The sequence below is a fragment of the Pogoniulus pusillus genome, chromosome 3 (genome assembly GCF_015220805.1).
Source record: "Pogoniulus pusillus isolate bPogPus1 chromosome 3, bPogPus1.pri, whole genome shotgun sequence".
NCBI classification, from domain to species: domain Eukaryota; kingdom Metazoa; phylum Chordata; class Aves; order Piciformes; family Lybiidae; genus Pogoniulus; species Pogoniulus pusillus.
Window position 1 is genome coordinate 50204 of NC_087266.1, and position 14272 is coordinate 64475.

Sequence of the window (14272 nt, forward strand, 5' to 3'; positions counted from 1 at the left end):
GCTTCAAGAGAGAACTCCTGAAGGCACAGGAGCAGCTGTGCCATTGTGTTGGCAGATGAGCTGAGGAGGGAGGCAGCCAGGCTGGATGGGCAGGGAGCTGCTGAAGGGATTAAAGATAAAAAAGAGTGTATCACCTTTGGAAAAGAGGGGAGGTGTCCCAGGAAGAGTTCAAGGATCTTGCTGGGTCTTGTAGGAAAAAAATGAGAGAGGCAAAAGCCCATTTAGAGCTTAGGGTGGCCACGGCTGTTAAGGAGAATAAAACATGTTTCTATAAATATCTGAATGGCAGAGAAGGGGCAAGGACAAGCTCCAGTCCTTGTTAGATGGAGAGGGGAATATAGTGACAAAGGATGAGGAAAAGGCAGAGGTGCTTAACACCTTCTTTGCCTCAATCTTCAGTAGTGGGACAGGTTGTTTCCAGGACAGCAGACTCCTGAAGTGGTGGATGGAGTCAGGATCCAGTATAGTCCCCCTGTAATCCATGAGGAAGCAGTAAGGGACCTGCTGAGCCACTTGGATCCTCACAAGTCCATGGGACCGGATGGGATCCACCCTAGGGTGCTGAGAGAGCTGGCAGCTGAGCTGGCCAAGCCACTCTCCATCATTTATCAGCAGTCCTGGCTCACTGCAGAGGTCCCCGAAGACTGGAAGCTGCCAATGGGATCCCATCCACAAGAAGGGTCGAAAGGAGGAGCCAGAAAACTACAGAGCTGTCAGCCTGACCCCAGTGCCAGGCAAGGTGATGGAACAGGTCATCTTGAGTGCCATCACACAGCACCTACAGGATGGCCAAGGGATCCGGCCCAGCCAGCATGGGTTTAGGAAGGGCAAGTCCTGTCTCACCAACCTGATCTCCTTTTATGACCAGGTTCCTGCCTGGGGAGTGTGGGGCAGGCTGTGGATGTAGTCTACCTGGACTGCAGCAAAGCCTTTGACATTGTCTGCCACAATAAGCCAAGCTGGCAGCTCATGGCCTTGACAGATTCACTCTGTGCTGGATCAAGAACTGGCTGGATGTCAGAGCCCAGAGAGTAGTGGTGAATGGTGTCACATCCAGTTGGCAGCTGTCACTGGTGGTGTGCCCCAGGGATCAGTGCTGGGCCCAGTCCTGTTCAATATCCTTATTGATGATCTGGACGAGGGGATTGAGCCCAGCATCAGTAAGTTTGCAGATGACACCAACCTAGGAGCAGCTGTGGATCTGCTGGAGGGTAGGAGAGCCCTGCAGAGGGACCTGGCCAGGCTGGATGGCAGGGCAGAGGCCAATGGGATGAGATATAACAAGGCCAAGTGCAGGGTTCTGCACTTTGGCCACAACAACCCCAAGCAGCACTGCAGCCTGGGGACAGAGTGGCTGAGAGCAGCCAGGAAGAAAGGGACCTGGGGGTGCTGGTAGAGAGTAGCTGAAGATGAGCCAGCAGTGTGCCCAGGTGGCCAAGAGAGCCAATGGCATCCTGGGCTGGCTCAGGAGCAGTGTGGCCAGTAGGACAAGGGAGGTTATTCTTCCCCTGTACTCAACACTGGTCAGGCCACACCTTGAGTGCGGTGTCCAGTTCTGGGCTCCTCAATTCAAGAGGGATGTTGAGGCTCTGGAATGTGTCCAGAGAAGGGTGACAAAGCTGGTGAGGGGCCTGGAACACAAACCCTATGAGGAGAGGCAGAGGGAGCTGGGGTTGTTTAGCCTGGAGAAGAGGAGGCTCAGGGGTGACCTCGTTGCTGTCTACAAGTACCTGAAGGGAGGTTGTAGCCAGGTGGGGTTGGTCTTTTCTCCCAGGCACCCAGCAACAGAACATGGGGACACAGTCTCAAGTTGTGCCAGGGCAGGTCTAGGCTGGATGTTAGGAGGAAGTTGTTGGTAGAGAGAGTGACTGGCATTGGAATGGGCTGCCCAGGGAGGTGGTGGAGTCACTGTGCCTGAAGGTGTTGAAGCAAAGCCTGGATGAGGCACTTAGTGCCATGGTCTGGTTGACTGGCTAGGGCTGGGTGCTAGGTTGGACTGGATGATCTTGGAGCTCTCTTCCAACCTGGTTGATTCTATGATTCTATGATGCTTGAGTTGCCTTCCCTTCTCTCTCTGAATTCAGTAAATATCCTTTTTTTCTTGGCCCCTGCCAGAGCCATCTGTTCAGCCGGGCCCGTTGTCATCACCATCAGGCCTAGAGACTCTGTTTCTGTTTCTCCTTTTTTTCGTTATAGAAGGGTTGGCAATGAAATAAGATGACAATCGGATTGTACCGGCTGGTATCAAGTACTGCCGGCGGTTCTCCTGGCTATCAGGCGTCCAAGGTGGAGGGGAGAGCAGCGGCGGGCACGGCTGCCGCCAGGGTCTTTCGTCCCCGCAAGTCAGACGCGGGCGATGGAGGGGGAGGGTGTCGGGCAGCGCGAGTGCAGTGAGAGCGTTGCTGGGAGACGTGCGTCTGTGGCGCCCTCCCGCCGCCGCGGGTCACGGCAGCGCCCGGCGGGTCACGGCAGCGCCCGGCGGGTCACGGCAGCGCCCGGCGGGTCACGGCAGCGCCCGGCGGTAACGGCAGCGCCCGGCGGGTCACGGCAGCGCCCGGCGGGTCACGGCAGCGCCCGGCGGGAACGGCAGCGCCCGGCGGGAACGGCAGCGCCCGGCGGGTCACGGCAGCGCCCGGCGGTAACGGCAGCGCCCGGCGGGTCACGGCAGCGCCCGGCGGGTCACGGCAGCGCCCGGCGGTAACGGCAGCGCCCGGCGGGTCACGGCAGCGCCCGGCGGGAACGGCAGCGCCCGGCGGGTCACGGCAGCGCCCGGCGGTAACGGCAGCGCCCGGCGGGTCACGGCAGCGCCCGGCGGGTCACGGCAGCGCCCGGCGGTAACGGCAGCGCCCGGCGGGTCACGGCAGCGCCCGGCGGGTCACGGCAGCGCCCGGCGGGAACGGCAGCGCCCGGCGGGTCACGGCAGCGCCCGGCGGTAACGGCAGCGCCCGGCGGGTCACGGCAGCGCCCGGCGGGTCACGGCAGCGCCCGGCGGGAACGGCAGCCTGGGCCGCCGGACACGGAGAACAGCGGTGGGAGAGCGGGGCGGGGGAACTGCTTTGTGGCCGCTCCGTCTGCGCGTCTCCGGGCGGACGACTCGGCAGCTCGTTGTCTCTCGGTTGTTAGGGAAGCCCTCGGAAGGTCTCAGCGGACAACAGCTCGATTCGCAGAGCTGCCCCGCCGCTGTCGGGGTGAGGCCCCGTCCACAGCCGAGTGGCATGGACCTGGCCGTCAGGGAACGGCTTTTGGCGGCAGAGAGCCGCCGAGGTAAGGTGGGGGTGGAGGGAGAGGGTGGAGGAGGGGTGGAGGGGACCAACTTGATCTCTTTATGGCCAGGTGACCTGCCTGGTGGACGTGGGGAAGGCTGCGGATGTAGTCTACGCAGACTTCAGCAAGGCCTTTGGCACTGTCTGCCGTCGCAAACTCCTGGCCAAGCTGGCAGCCCTTGGTTTGGACAGGGGCACTGTGCTGGGTTAAGAACTGGCTGGAGGGCCGGGCCCAGAGCGTGGTGGTGAACGGTGCCACATCCAGCTGGCAGCCATCACTAGTAGTGTGCCCCAAGGATCAGTGCTGGGACCTGGATGGGCTGGATGGGCTGGTGGGCACAGTTCAGTCCCATGAGTTGTTACAAGTCCAGATGCCAGATTGTGCACTTTGGCTACAACAACCCTACGCAAGGCTACAGACTGGGGACGGAGTGGCTGAGAGGGACCTGAGGGTACTGGTAGATAGTAGCTGAAGATGAGGCAGCAGTATGCCCAGGTGGGCAGGAGAGCCAATGGCATCCTGGCCTGCGTCAGGAATAGTGTAGCCAGCAGGACTAGGGAAGTCATTCTGCCCCTGTACCCAGCGCTTGTTGGACCACGCCTTGAGTACTGTGTCCAGTTCTGGGCCCCTCAATTTAAGAAGGATGTTGAGGTGCTGGAACGTGTCCAGAGAAGGGCAGAGTACTGCTGAGATCAGGGAGCTGTGAACCAGGCCTTCAAAGCAGTTCACTTGTGTGCTAACAGTAATCATTTTTAAATTGCAGGAGATTTGTTAATGTTTTGCTTTACAACTGGCTTTCAGTAGCATTTGACTTTTTTTTTACTTAAATATTCATAATCTGTTTCTGTGAAGGAGAAACAACGCCATACAGTTCATTTGAAGTGCTGCAGTCATGCCTGCGAGTCCACCTTGAAGCATACATCATCTGATACTGTCTTTATTCCTTTTTTATTTCAGATGCAGAGGCTTTAGAGAATGCGTATGAGTTGATCAAATCAGCCAGCCAAGGAAAATCCGTGCTCGACTCATCAGATAACTTCAGCACTGACTTATATGTTTTATGTGCTGAACAAGCAATTCAGGTTTGTAGTTTAGGCACAAAACCATCCATACGACATTGTGCTTACAGTTGTTAAAGTTACTATTAAACATTTTCCCAGAAGTACCAGTGAAAAATACAGTCCTCTGTTTTTGGAGGACTTGTTTTTGTTTAAAACATGCATTTTCAGTTAAAACCCATTCTTGAAATTGTCACTTCTTTACAGTCATTCAGCAAACGGTGGTTTGTGAGGTTTGTAGTTAAACCAAGATACAGAAGGTAATATAAATGCACAGTCCAAAATATGTACAGAGCAGAAACTGCAGCTACCACTGCAGCCTTCATCAAACAATGTATGCAAGATTCCTGCTGGATGCATTATGAACATTTTCAACAGCAAGGAGTTCTAGCCCAGTCCCAGCCACGGATTTGAAGTAATGTATGAGCTCAGCAATGTGCACCATTCTAGGAGTCTGCCATGCCTGTTCTCTTTTGTTACAGACAGGTATAACAGCTTTGTTGTAACTGAAGAAAATGTGTTTGTGAACAGTCCATACTGGGCAAAAGAAGGAGAGATGACATTCTAATTATGAGAGATTGTTGATGTGACTTCTATAAAATGTGGTAGAGGTTATCAGTTCTGCAATAATTTAAAATGTTCATGGGTACAAATGATGGAATTTCAGGCAGACAGTTTTTTTTGATACATCTATTTTTTTTCAAGCTGCAAGCCACTCGTTCTATCTGTTGCCTGAAAACTGAGATGCAGCACTGACATCTGTGTAAAATCCTGCAGACTAGTATCATGTAAAAAAAAAAGCTTTAAAAGTGCTCAGGTAATGATTTGCCTTTAAGTTAATCATTCTGTTAATGACAAAATAGATACTTGTGCACTGTAAAAGGTTCTGTGAGTGACTCAGAAGCTTTGCTATGTAAAGAAGCGGTTTTTCTGTACATTTAGATTGACAAAAGTCTAGCTTTAGAGTTTAATAAATCTTAATGGGCCTGTACCAGTTCTCATGTGCAGCTCTATGGAATCTAATTTGCATACTGGTAATGCAGTTAGATGTTACTCTTTGAGTGGACATGCATTTTAAAAACTAACAATTCTTAATTATTTGTTGCATTTTTAATTTTTTTTTGGTCATAGCTGGGATATTTGGAAATGAGCAGTGACTGCCTGCAGATGTATTTTAAAGGAAAATTTACCATGAACCAGTTCCTTGGCAGAGCTTATTTGTGCCAAGGCCAGTTGCACACTCCACTCTCTACAGATAATTTGGTGAGAAATTATGAAGGTTACATTATGTTAAGCCTGTTTTTTTAAGAGTATTTCTTCATTCAAATTGCTTTAACAAGTGTTACTCTGTTCTAGGAAGAGTTTGAGAAGTTTGTGATGTTTTTTATGAAGGCAATAGATTTTGCCATTTCTGATCAAAGGTAGGTCCTACTGATAGGGTTAACTCTTTACATCTCAGCAAATGGTACTGAATTAGATTCTCACAGTTGTCTCAGATTTCACTAGATAGTCTGGAGTTGTGTTGTTTGGCTTTCTTTTTATGCTGTTGTGCATTTTTCTTCCATTTTGTTACTGCCTTTCTGTAACTGCTGTGCCTGTTGCAGCAAGATGGAAATACCAGTCTGCAATAGATGGAATGAGTCAACCGTTTTAAGACTGGTACATAATCTTTGACTGTTTCTTCCCCGTTTATATTTATGCTCTGTAGAAAGAGAGCACTATGTTAGCTTGTTTTAAGGGGTTAGTTAACTGGGCAGAGTGGAGCAGCAAGAGTTCTCTTTTGCTCTAACTTCTTAGAAGTCAGGGTGGTTCTTACCTAAATGCAAAGGAAGCGTTCATGTTTTTGCTCTGTAGAAGTGTCCTAAAGTGGTCTTAATTTTAAGTTTACGTAAGTCTATGAAATATTACATTCTTGATTCTTGTTTTTCAGATACTATTTTTTGATATATAATGCCTCAGTTCTTTACTGGCAGCTTGTGAGGCCATATCTTAAGCCTGGGTTCCGCTATTGTCTTATTCCCAGTCTTTCTCAGATTGTTAAGGCATTAAACCAAACTGAAGAACAAGACAGTGAATGGAGAGCAGAACTCATGATGTAAGTTCAGTTGTATTTTTTCATATGGGTACTCTGCAGTCTTCTGGTACACTTGCTTCCACCTGAGGTAGTGGTCAGTAACGTGGATTTCACTAGTAACATTATAGATGCATTTGTAGTGGAAAGCTTAATTTGTAACTTTTAAAGGATTTTTAAGATGATTCATTTTAATACTTTAAGGTTAAAATTTTAGTGGCAGAAGCAACTAGGCCCTCAGTCTGAACTGAAGTATCGCAGCCGTGTTGGATGCAGTGTTTGAATCACTGCATATGCACAGCCCCTTACAGTGAGGAGAAAGACAAACTCCTGTTTTCTTTTAGAACTGTTTTCTTCAGGTAAAGAAACATAACCTTTAAAGAGATAAACAAAGATCCTTCTGTCCTCTGATGCTTGAACAAAAAGCCTGGTTAGGTTACACAAGTGTAGTCAGGATACCTTCTAATTTCTTCCTTCACTATGGAAGAAAGGAATTATTATTACACCTTGAGTACTGTGTCCAGTTCTGGGCTCCTCAATTCAAGAGAGATGTTGAGATACTGGAATGTGTCCAGGGAAGGGCAATGAAGCTGATGAGAGGTCTAGAACACAGCCCTGTGAGGAGAGGCTGAGGGAGCTGGGGGTGTGCAGCCTAGAGAAGAGGAGGCTCAGGGGGGACCTCATTGCTGTCTACAACTACCTGAAGGGAGGCTGTAGCCAGGTGGGGGTTGGGTTCTGCTGCCAGGCACCCAGCAACAGAACAAGGGGACACAGTCTCAAGTTGTGCCAGGGCAGGTCTAGGCTGGATGCTAGGAGGAAGTTGTTGGCAGAGAGAGTGATTGGCACTGGAATGGGCTGCCCAGGGAGGTGGTGCAGTTGCCGTCCCTGGAGGAGTTCAAGAGAAGACTGGATGAGGCACTTGGTGCCATGGTCTGGTTGATTGGACAGGGCTGGGTGACAGCTTGGACTGGATGGGCTTGGAGGTCTCTTCCAACGTGGCTGATTCAACAAAGACTTTATATATATTGACCTACATTATCTTTCTTGTTAACCTGTAACTGTATGTTGAAATAAAACTGTATGAAAAATCAATGAGCAAAATAAGTATTTGTGTTGCAAATACTGGAATGAGAATAGAGAGATAAGTTGTCCTCAGTAGTGATGTAATTTTTATGTGTCGGGCATTAATGTACAATTTGGTACTACATGGTCATCAATACAATTTGTTTAGATCAGGCTTTTTCCTTTAGCATTATATCCAGTTTCCTTCAATACGAAATTGAAGGCTGTCCCTGCTAATCTGGATATACTGCTTGGCCTAATGTTTTACATTAAATGAAATAGGCCTTCTTTTAACCCCTCATGCAAAACATGAGCTCCAAAGTTATGAAAAGGAAAAAAATACAAAGTCAACCCAGTGCACTGCCATTACTGTTATGCACTTATGTGTTCTTGTATTGTTTTATACATTCTTATGTTATTTTATAATACTTCTATAATAATGGCTAATAAATGGGGCATCACTCTCAATACCTTTTAAGCTGTCTCCACTGAGAGAAACCATTTTACGTTGTCTTGGTTTTAAGTCAGCTGGCAGTTGAGTTCTGGCAGTCCAGTTAGAGAAGAGTTTTCTCCTTTCCCCTGCATCCCCTGGGTGGGCAAGGAGGAAAAAGAGCTGGGAAAAGCCAAAATGTCAGCTGAGATAAGAACAATTTACTGCTTTGTTGCAGGAATATCAGGTTACACAAAGGGAAAAAAAAACCAAACAACAGAAAAACCAACCTGGAGAAAAGGTACCAGTGTGCACAACACTGCGAGAAACCTCTGCCACCACGTGCAGACTGAAACCAGGACAGAAAGGAATGAACCTCAGCCCAGAAACACAAAAATCCCAGGACAGAAATGTGACCCCGGGCGATCCCTTTCCTGTCATACACTGAGCAGAATCTGAGCATGGTGTACAATATATGATGCAGCCTGCTCTGTTGCCCAGTGCCACTCTGCGGGAATGGCAGCCCCATTGCAGCATCCCCTGTCCCTTGTCCCTCCTAGTGGGGCCAGTCAGCTTAAACCAACACACACGTGAAAAGTAAAGAGCATCCATGTAATTTTTCAGGGTCAGAAAACCTTTTCCCAGAGGTGTTTTGAGCTATTTCTTCGGTGGGTGACTGATGGTTTTATTGCTATGCAGAGTTTTCTTTAGGAGCTGAAACTGGAGGAAAATTAAAAGTAATGGACTATTCCATACGGCATGCTAAAGGTTATCCATGATATGCTGCACAGGTTTTTTGTACCAAGCATACTTCTGAGCTATTGATGAGAACAAGCAAGCACACACCGTGCGTTTCTGTTACAAAAGTAATTGCAGCATGTTTTTGCTTGCATAGAATCCTAGAATGGTTTAGGTTGGAAGGGACCTCCAAGGGCCATCTGTATTTAAGTAATAGTAATAAATAATAATGTCAACAATAATAACAACAGCAGTAACAGTACTAATAGTTACTACTAGTGTTTTGTAGCACTAATGGCTTGTACTGCATTTATGAGTGGTACTTTGAATATAAAGAGTCTCTTGAAAAAATATAGATAACATTTATTTCAGAAAGCATTAACTAATATTTCTTTGATCTGTAGAAATTTACTGGAATGTTTCCTTGATGCTTCAAAACTGAAAGATGCAGAAGAGTTTTTGCTTACTGCAGCAACCTTTATTAAAGAAAATGTTCCAGATAAATATTCTCGATTATTTTCTCTAATGGTAAGCCATTTTAAACTCCCTGTAAGACAGAAGCCTTCTGTGTGCTTCATTAGATCACAGTTACAACTGTTAGGTGTTGTTTCCTTCATTTAAGTGCTGTGGGCTGTGAAACAATGCAGTAGATAGGCAGAGATTTGTCCAGTTTCTTTATGTTTTTACAGTTTCTATATCTAACATGTTGTTAAAATGCATTCATTAGAATTGCAACCCAGATGTTAGTTCCATGCTTAGATTTCTGCTAATATTTCTGGTCCTCGCTAGGTGAAGATTAATAATATCTCTACTAGGTGATCTTTATGGTATCTATGCTGACCAACACAGATTGTTGTAGTAGCCTCAGTGTCCTCAAAGCCCATGAAAAAGCCTACAGTCAACTTACCTGCTTTATTGTAGCCCTGTATATTGTTTGTCCTTTGTTTTCTTATTTCATCAATTAATATTTTTTTTATTTTGTAGGTGTATCACAAACTAATAGACATTTCCCAGGTAGAGAAAGAGATAGAGCATTCCATCCATTTTTCAGTTATTTATAAGATGCAGACGTTAAAATCGTAAGTATTAAAACATCCCTTTGAGCCTCTACTTTGTTACTTGATATTACAGAGGCAGGGTCAGGCTCTGGTATCCTCTATACCAGCAGGAGAATCTCCTGCAAAGACTGGTTTCTCAAAAAGAAAACTGTAGTGGCAGTTTAGGTAATAACTGCCAGACCTGCCTAGAGACCAGGCTCAGCCACAAAGTGAGACAGTTCTCAGGGAGCATTGTACAGATATTACTGGTGGGAAGAAGTGAAGAGATTGAAGGTCGTTTTCGTGTCCAGCGGGTTGCAGTTTGGTACACAAGCCATGTATGAGAGAGTCAAGATAAAGTGGAGAAATCACAAGGATAGAAAGCATATTACTTTCTAAAAAAATTGAAGCCATAGAATAATTTTGAAAATCAGACTTTATTAAAAAAATATTTTTTGAATGTCTCAACACTTCCCCATTTTAGAAGTGTAAATTATTATCTTAGTAATAGTGAGTTAGTTTATGCTGACATAGGAAAGGAGTTCTACACACCATTTTTCATAGAATCAGTCAGGGTTGAAAGGAACCACAAGGAGCAGCAGTTCCAACCCCCCTGCCATGCCCAGGGACACCCTACCCTAGAGCAGGCTGCCCACAGCCTCAGCCAGCCTGGCCTGAAACACCTCCAGGGATGGGGCCTCAACCACCTCCCTGGGCAACCCATTCCAGCCTCTCACCACTCTCATGCTGAACAACTTCCTCCTCAATTCCAGGCTGAACCTACCCACCTCCAGCTTTGTTATTTCAGCATTTTTCTATGCTTCTGGAATAAAATTCACTATCTGAAATACTAATTTTTTATGTGGAGTGTTCTTTTCTTAATATCTGTCTGTCTCTGAGTAACTTGGCATACTGAAGTAGGTCTTATTGCCTTGATTTGGAATTTATTTGTCGTCTTTGCCATTTCCAAATCCAGGTGTCCTGCTGATACATTTGACTTAGAGACACACATTCTAAAGTTAGGAGAGTTGTTTCACTTTTTCAGTATTTATTGTGACAAATTCTGATCAATTTCTGATCTGTTGCAGGCAGTGGGACACAAATGAGTTTCCAAGTGATGCCGCTGAAAATCTGAATTCTTTGTATGTACTTTTGAAACAATATGAGGTACCTCCAGCATCTGTTCTCACTTTGAAGTGAGTTTTACTTGTCAGAGGCCTATGAAAGGTGCTGCTGAAACTGATGCTGCTTCCACTGATATCTGTGAAAATTCCCGTTGACCTTGAAGAAAGTGAACTTGTATTTATTTGTGATAGTTTGGTTGAGGTAGTGCTTAAGTCACATTATTAAAAAAAAAACAGAAAGGTCTTATTGAAGAAGCTTTCATAAAGAAACCAAGGTTAAATGTCTTCTTCTATCTAGCTGTTTATATAGCATGGCTAGCTCTTTCTACAACCCTTTCTTGGTGATGTGATTTTTTAAAAGGTACTAGAATTGACAAGTACTTTTCAGACTTTAGCCACTTTTTACTTTTTCTTGCAGCTCTCCTCAGTTCTTCAGCATAATTTTGAGTTCTAGTCCAGTGGCTATGTCACAGCTGTTACACATAGAAGTAGAATTGCATTTTCCCTTGTTAACATCAATCTTCTGGTTTTCATGATATTGAAGTGTCTCAGACTTCTGTTCCAGGCAGTACCTTAGGCTCATTCTCTCAGTGGCATAGTTCTAAACATTTACAACAGTCTTCAACTGTGTGTGTTCTGATCTTTGTTCCTAAGTAACTCATCAATAGATTTGCTCGTTTTGTGTGCCAGCTGACTGCATGGTGTTTACACGATTACCCACAATCTTTCTTTGTTATTTCACCCTCTTTGTGATGCCTGTCCTTCATTCTATGCTCTTAAGTTCTTCAGGAGAGGTTGGTGCATGACTGCAGTAGAACTAGAGCAGTTATTCCCCATAAACAGAGGAACTCCTGTATTTTTTCATGTAGCCAAGTGTTTCTGTAAGCATTACCAGCATAATTTATTTTAACATTCAAAAAAAAGTTAATTTTTTGGATACATTGCATAAAATTACTTATATGGTATTTTCCTAATTTCAAGAAAGACCAATATCATATTCTCTGAAGTGATGTTTTTACATTTTTAAAGGATTCCTTTGATTCTGGAGTTAGCTCGATTTTGTATGAAAGTAAATTACAAGAAGCTTGCCTATGATTGTATTCTTGATTTGAAGAGAGCTGAGATTACTGTAAGTATTCATATTCATTATGATTGATCTCCTTTTTCAATATATCCCCTTCCCCATTGTGATTATACTTCCAAAATAGTACTGATGGTTCTGGGATCTTCATTCCATGTCTGTAATGTTTATATAATCATTGATAGAAACAACCACTTGAATAAGTGATCTATACCTGAACTAGAAAGAAGGTGCAAGGTTAGCAGGTAGGCTATGGCTGGAACAGGGTAATTAGCAATGCAGTTAGTTTTGACAGTAAATTTGTGCTGGTGTTTTTTCTCGTGTTATCTGTGGAGTAATTTGATTGGAAGTAAATGCTTGCAAGTTTGTATTTGGTTTGTAATTTACTAGCATTTAATAGTTTTTACTCCTCTGTAGTATTTTACTTACAGTGTTACTGTAGGGATAGTCATAGATAAAAAACAAATTGTGTGGTCTCCCTAATAACTGGGCCTTTCAGTCATTTAATTTTGTTTTAAATTGAAATTTTGTGTATCCCCACTGAAGTGTCTTTATTCCTGGTGCCTGCTTCAGGGCCATATTTTTCTGAGAACTTCCTGCAAGTCTAAAATTAATTCCATAGCGTTGTGCTGGAAGGTGTGTTTAAATCCCTTAGGTCAAAGACTTACAAGGATTTAATTTGAGATTGGTACAGACATGAATGGCAAGTGCCCCTTCTGTGGCAGCAGTAGAGAAGCCTTGCTGTCTCAGCTTTCTCTTCTCCCTTGGAGTCAGTGACCACCTTCAGATTGCTTAGCATGGTTTTGGTGTTGACCTCTTCCTGGCAGAGTGAGAGACATCTCTATCAAGTTGCATTTCCTTGGCTTTTGCCAAATACTGACAGATATCTCAGCCACAGCATGAGTTCTATATCTCTGCGCATTTCTCCTTCCATGCCAGTGGCAGTTCTGCATTCATCTGAGTTTTTCGTGATCTCACCTCTTTTTCCAGTCTTGGGGATCTGCTAATAGTGCACAGTGTATGAGGAATGGAGGTGCTGGACAGCTTTCCCTACTGCAGCACACGAAACCAAATACAAAGTATTTTAGATCATCTCTACATTTAATTTCTGTGCTTTAACAGCCAAATCTTTCCTGAGGTAATCTAACATCTCCCTTCACTTAAAACTTGCACTACTCATCAAGATGAATCCTTTAATAAAAACATTGTACAAAAATCCACCAGAATTGAAATTAAATTACAGCATGGGGAAAACCAAATGCACTCTGGTTTCATTACTGCAAAGTCTGGCAGTGAACAACTTTAAAAATCCAAGTAGTTTTGCGGCTTCAGTTTAGTACAAAGTGACTGGTGTTCCAATGACAAATTTTACCCCCTTTCTATTGCTTCCTTAAATTAACTAGCACAGTGGGGCTCTCAGGGAGAAGGTACAGTGCTGCACTGCTGAAATTGCATGGGTTTAATTTTAATATTGTTTTAATTATTTACATTGGAATGTTGTATATTAATATGTCACAGGAGAAAGGGAAACTTATTGAAATACAATGCCTGGAAAGTGAATATGAAATACAAAAAATGGACACCACAATTAGGACTTACACCAGAGGAGTTGTTGAGGTAAGTTCTTTAACTTTGAGAGAACAAGTTTCAATTTGTTAAACATGGAAAATTGCATTGGACTTCTGTTTTTTCACTGCAGTACACTGATCAGGAACTCTTTCAAACTTCTATATTCTTTCTACTTTGGCTGCCAAGAAGAAAATGGAGAAAAGTAAGGAGGACTTGGCATGTTCCTCTCTTAGATCTCCTGTTTGACTACAAAGGTTCATTATGTGCTACTCCCCAAGAGTAAAGATGGTATCACTGAGGCACACAAAGGTGGTGTGTTCTTGTTTTCCTCTTTTCATAGAATAGAATCAGCCAGGTTGGAACAGATCTCCAAGATCATCCAGTCCAACCTAGCACCCAGCCCTAGCCAGTCAACCAGACCATGACACTAAGTGCCTCATCCAGGCTTTTCTTGAACACCTTCAGGGTTGGTGACTCCACCACCTCCCTGGGCAGCCCATTCCAATGCCAGTCACTCTCTCTGCCAACAACTTCCTCCTGACATCCAGCCTAGACCTGCCCTGGCACAACTTGAGACTGTGTCCCCATGTTCTGTTGCTGGTTGCCTGGGAGAAAAGACCAACCCCACCTGGCTACAACCTCCCTTCAGGTACTTGTAGACAGCAACGAGGTCACCCCTGAGCCTCCTCTTCTCCAGGCTAAACAACCCCAGCTCCCTCAGCCTCTCCTCACAGGGTTTGTGTTCCAGGCCTCTCACCAGCTGGACACCTTCTCTGGACACTTTCCAGCACCTCAACATCTCTCCTGAATTGAGGAGCCCAGAACTGGACACAGCACT

General features: G+C 45.2%; 1 protein-coding gene across 1 annotated transcript in view; it reads left to right on the top strand.

The window, feature by feature from the left end:
- Positions 1-2982: 2982 nt before the first annotated feature.
- Positions 2983-14272, top strand: part of CFAP46 (cilia and flagella associated protein 46) — a 62560-nt gene continuing 51270 nt past the window's right edge. The window contains exons 1-10 of the mRNA XM_064139940.1: positions 2983-3264; positions 4222-4346; positions 5454-5585; positions 5679-5743; positions 6253-6417; positions 9028-9151; positions 9608-9702; positions 10749-10856; positions 11814-11913; positions 13384-13482. Of these exons, the coding sequence (XP_063996010.1) occupies positions 3216-3264; positions 4222-4346; positions 5454-5585; positions 5679-5743; positions 6253-6417; positions 9028-9151; positions 9608-9702; positions 10749-10856; positions 11814-11913; positions 13384-13482 (1062 nt within the window). The 5' untranslated portion in view covers positions 2983-3215. The remainder of the gene's footprint in view (positions 3265-4221; positions 4347-5453; positions 5586-5678; positions 5744-6252; positions 6418-9027; positions 9152-9607; positions 9703-10748; positions 10857-11813; positions 11914-13383; positions 13483-14272) is intronic.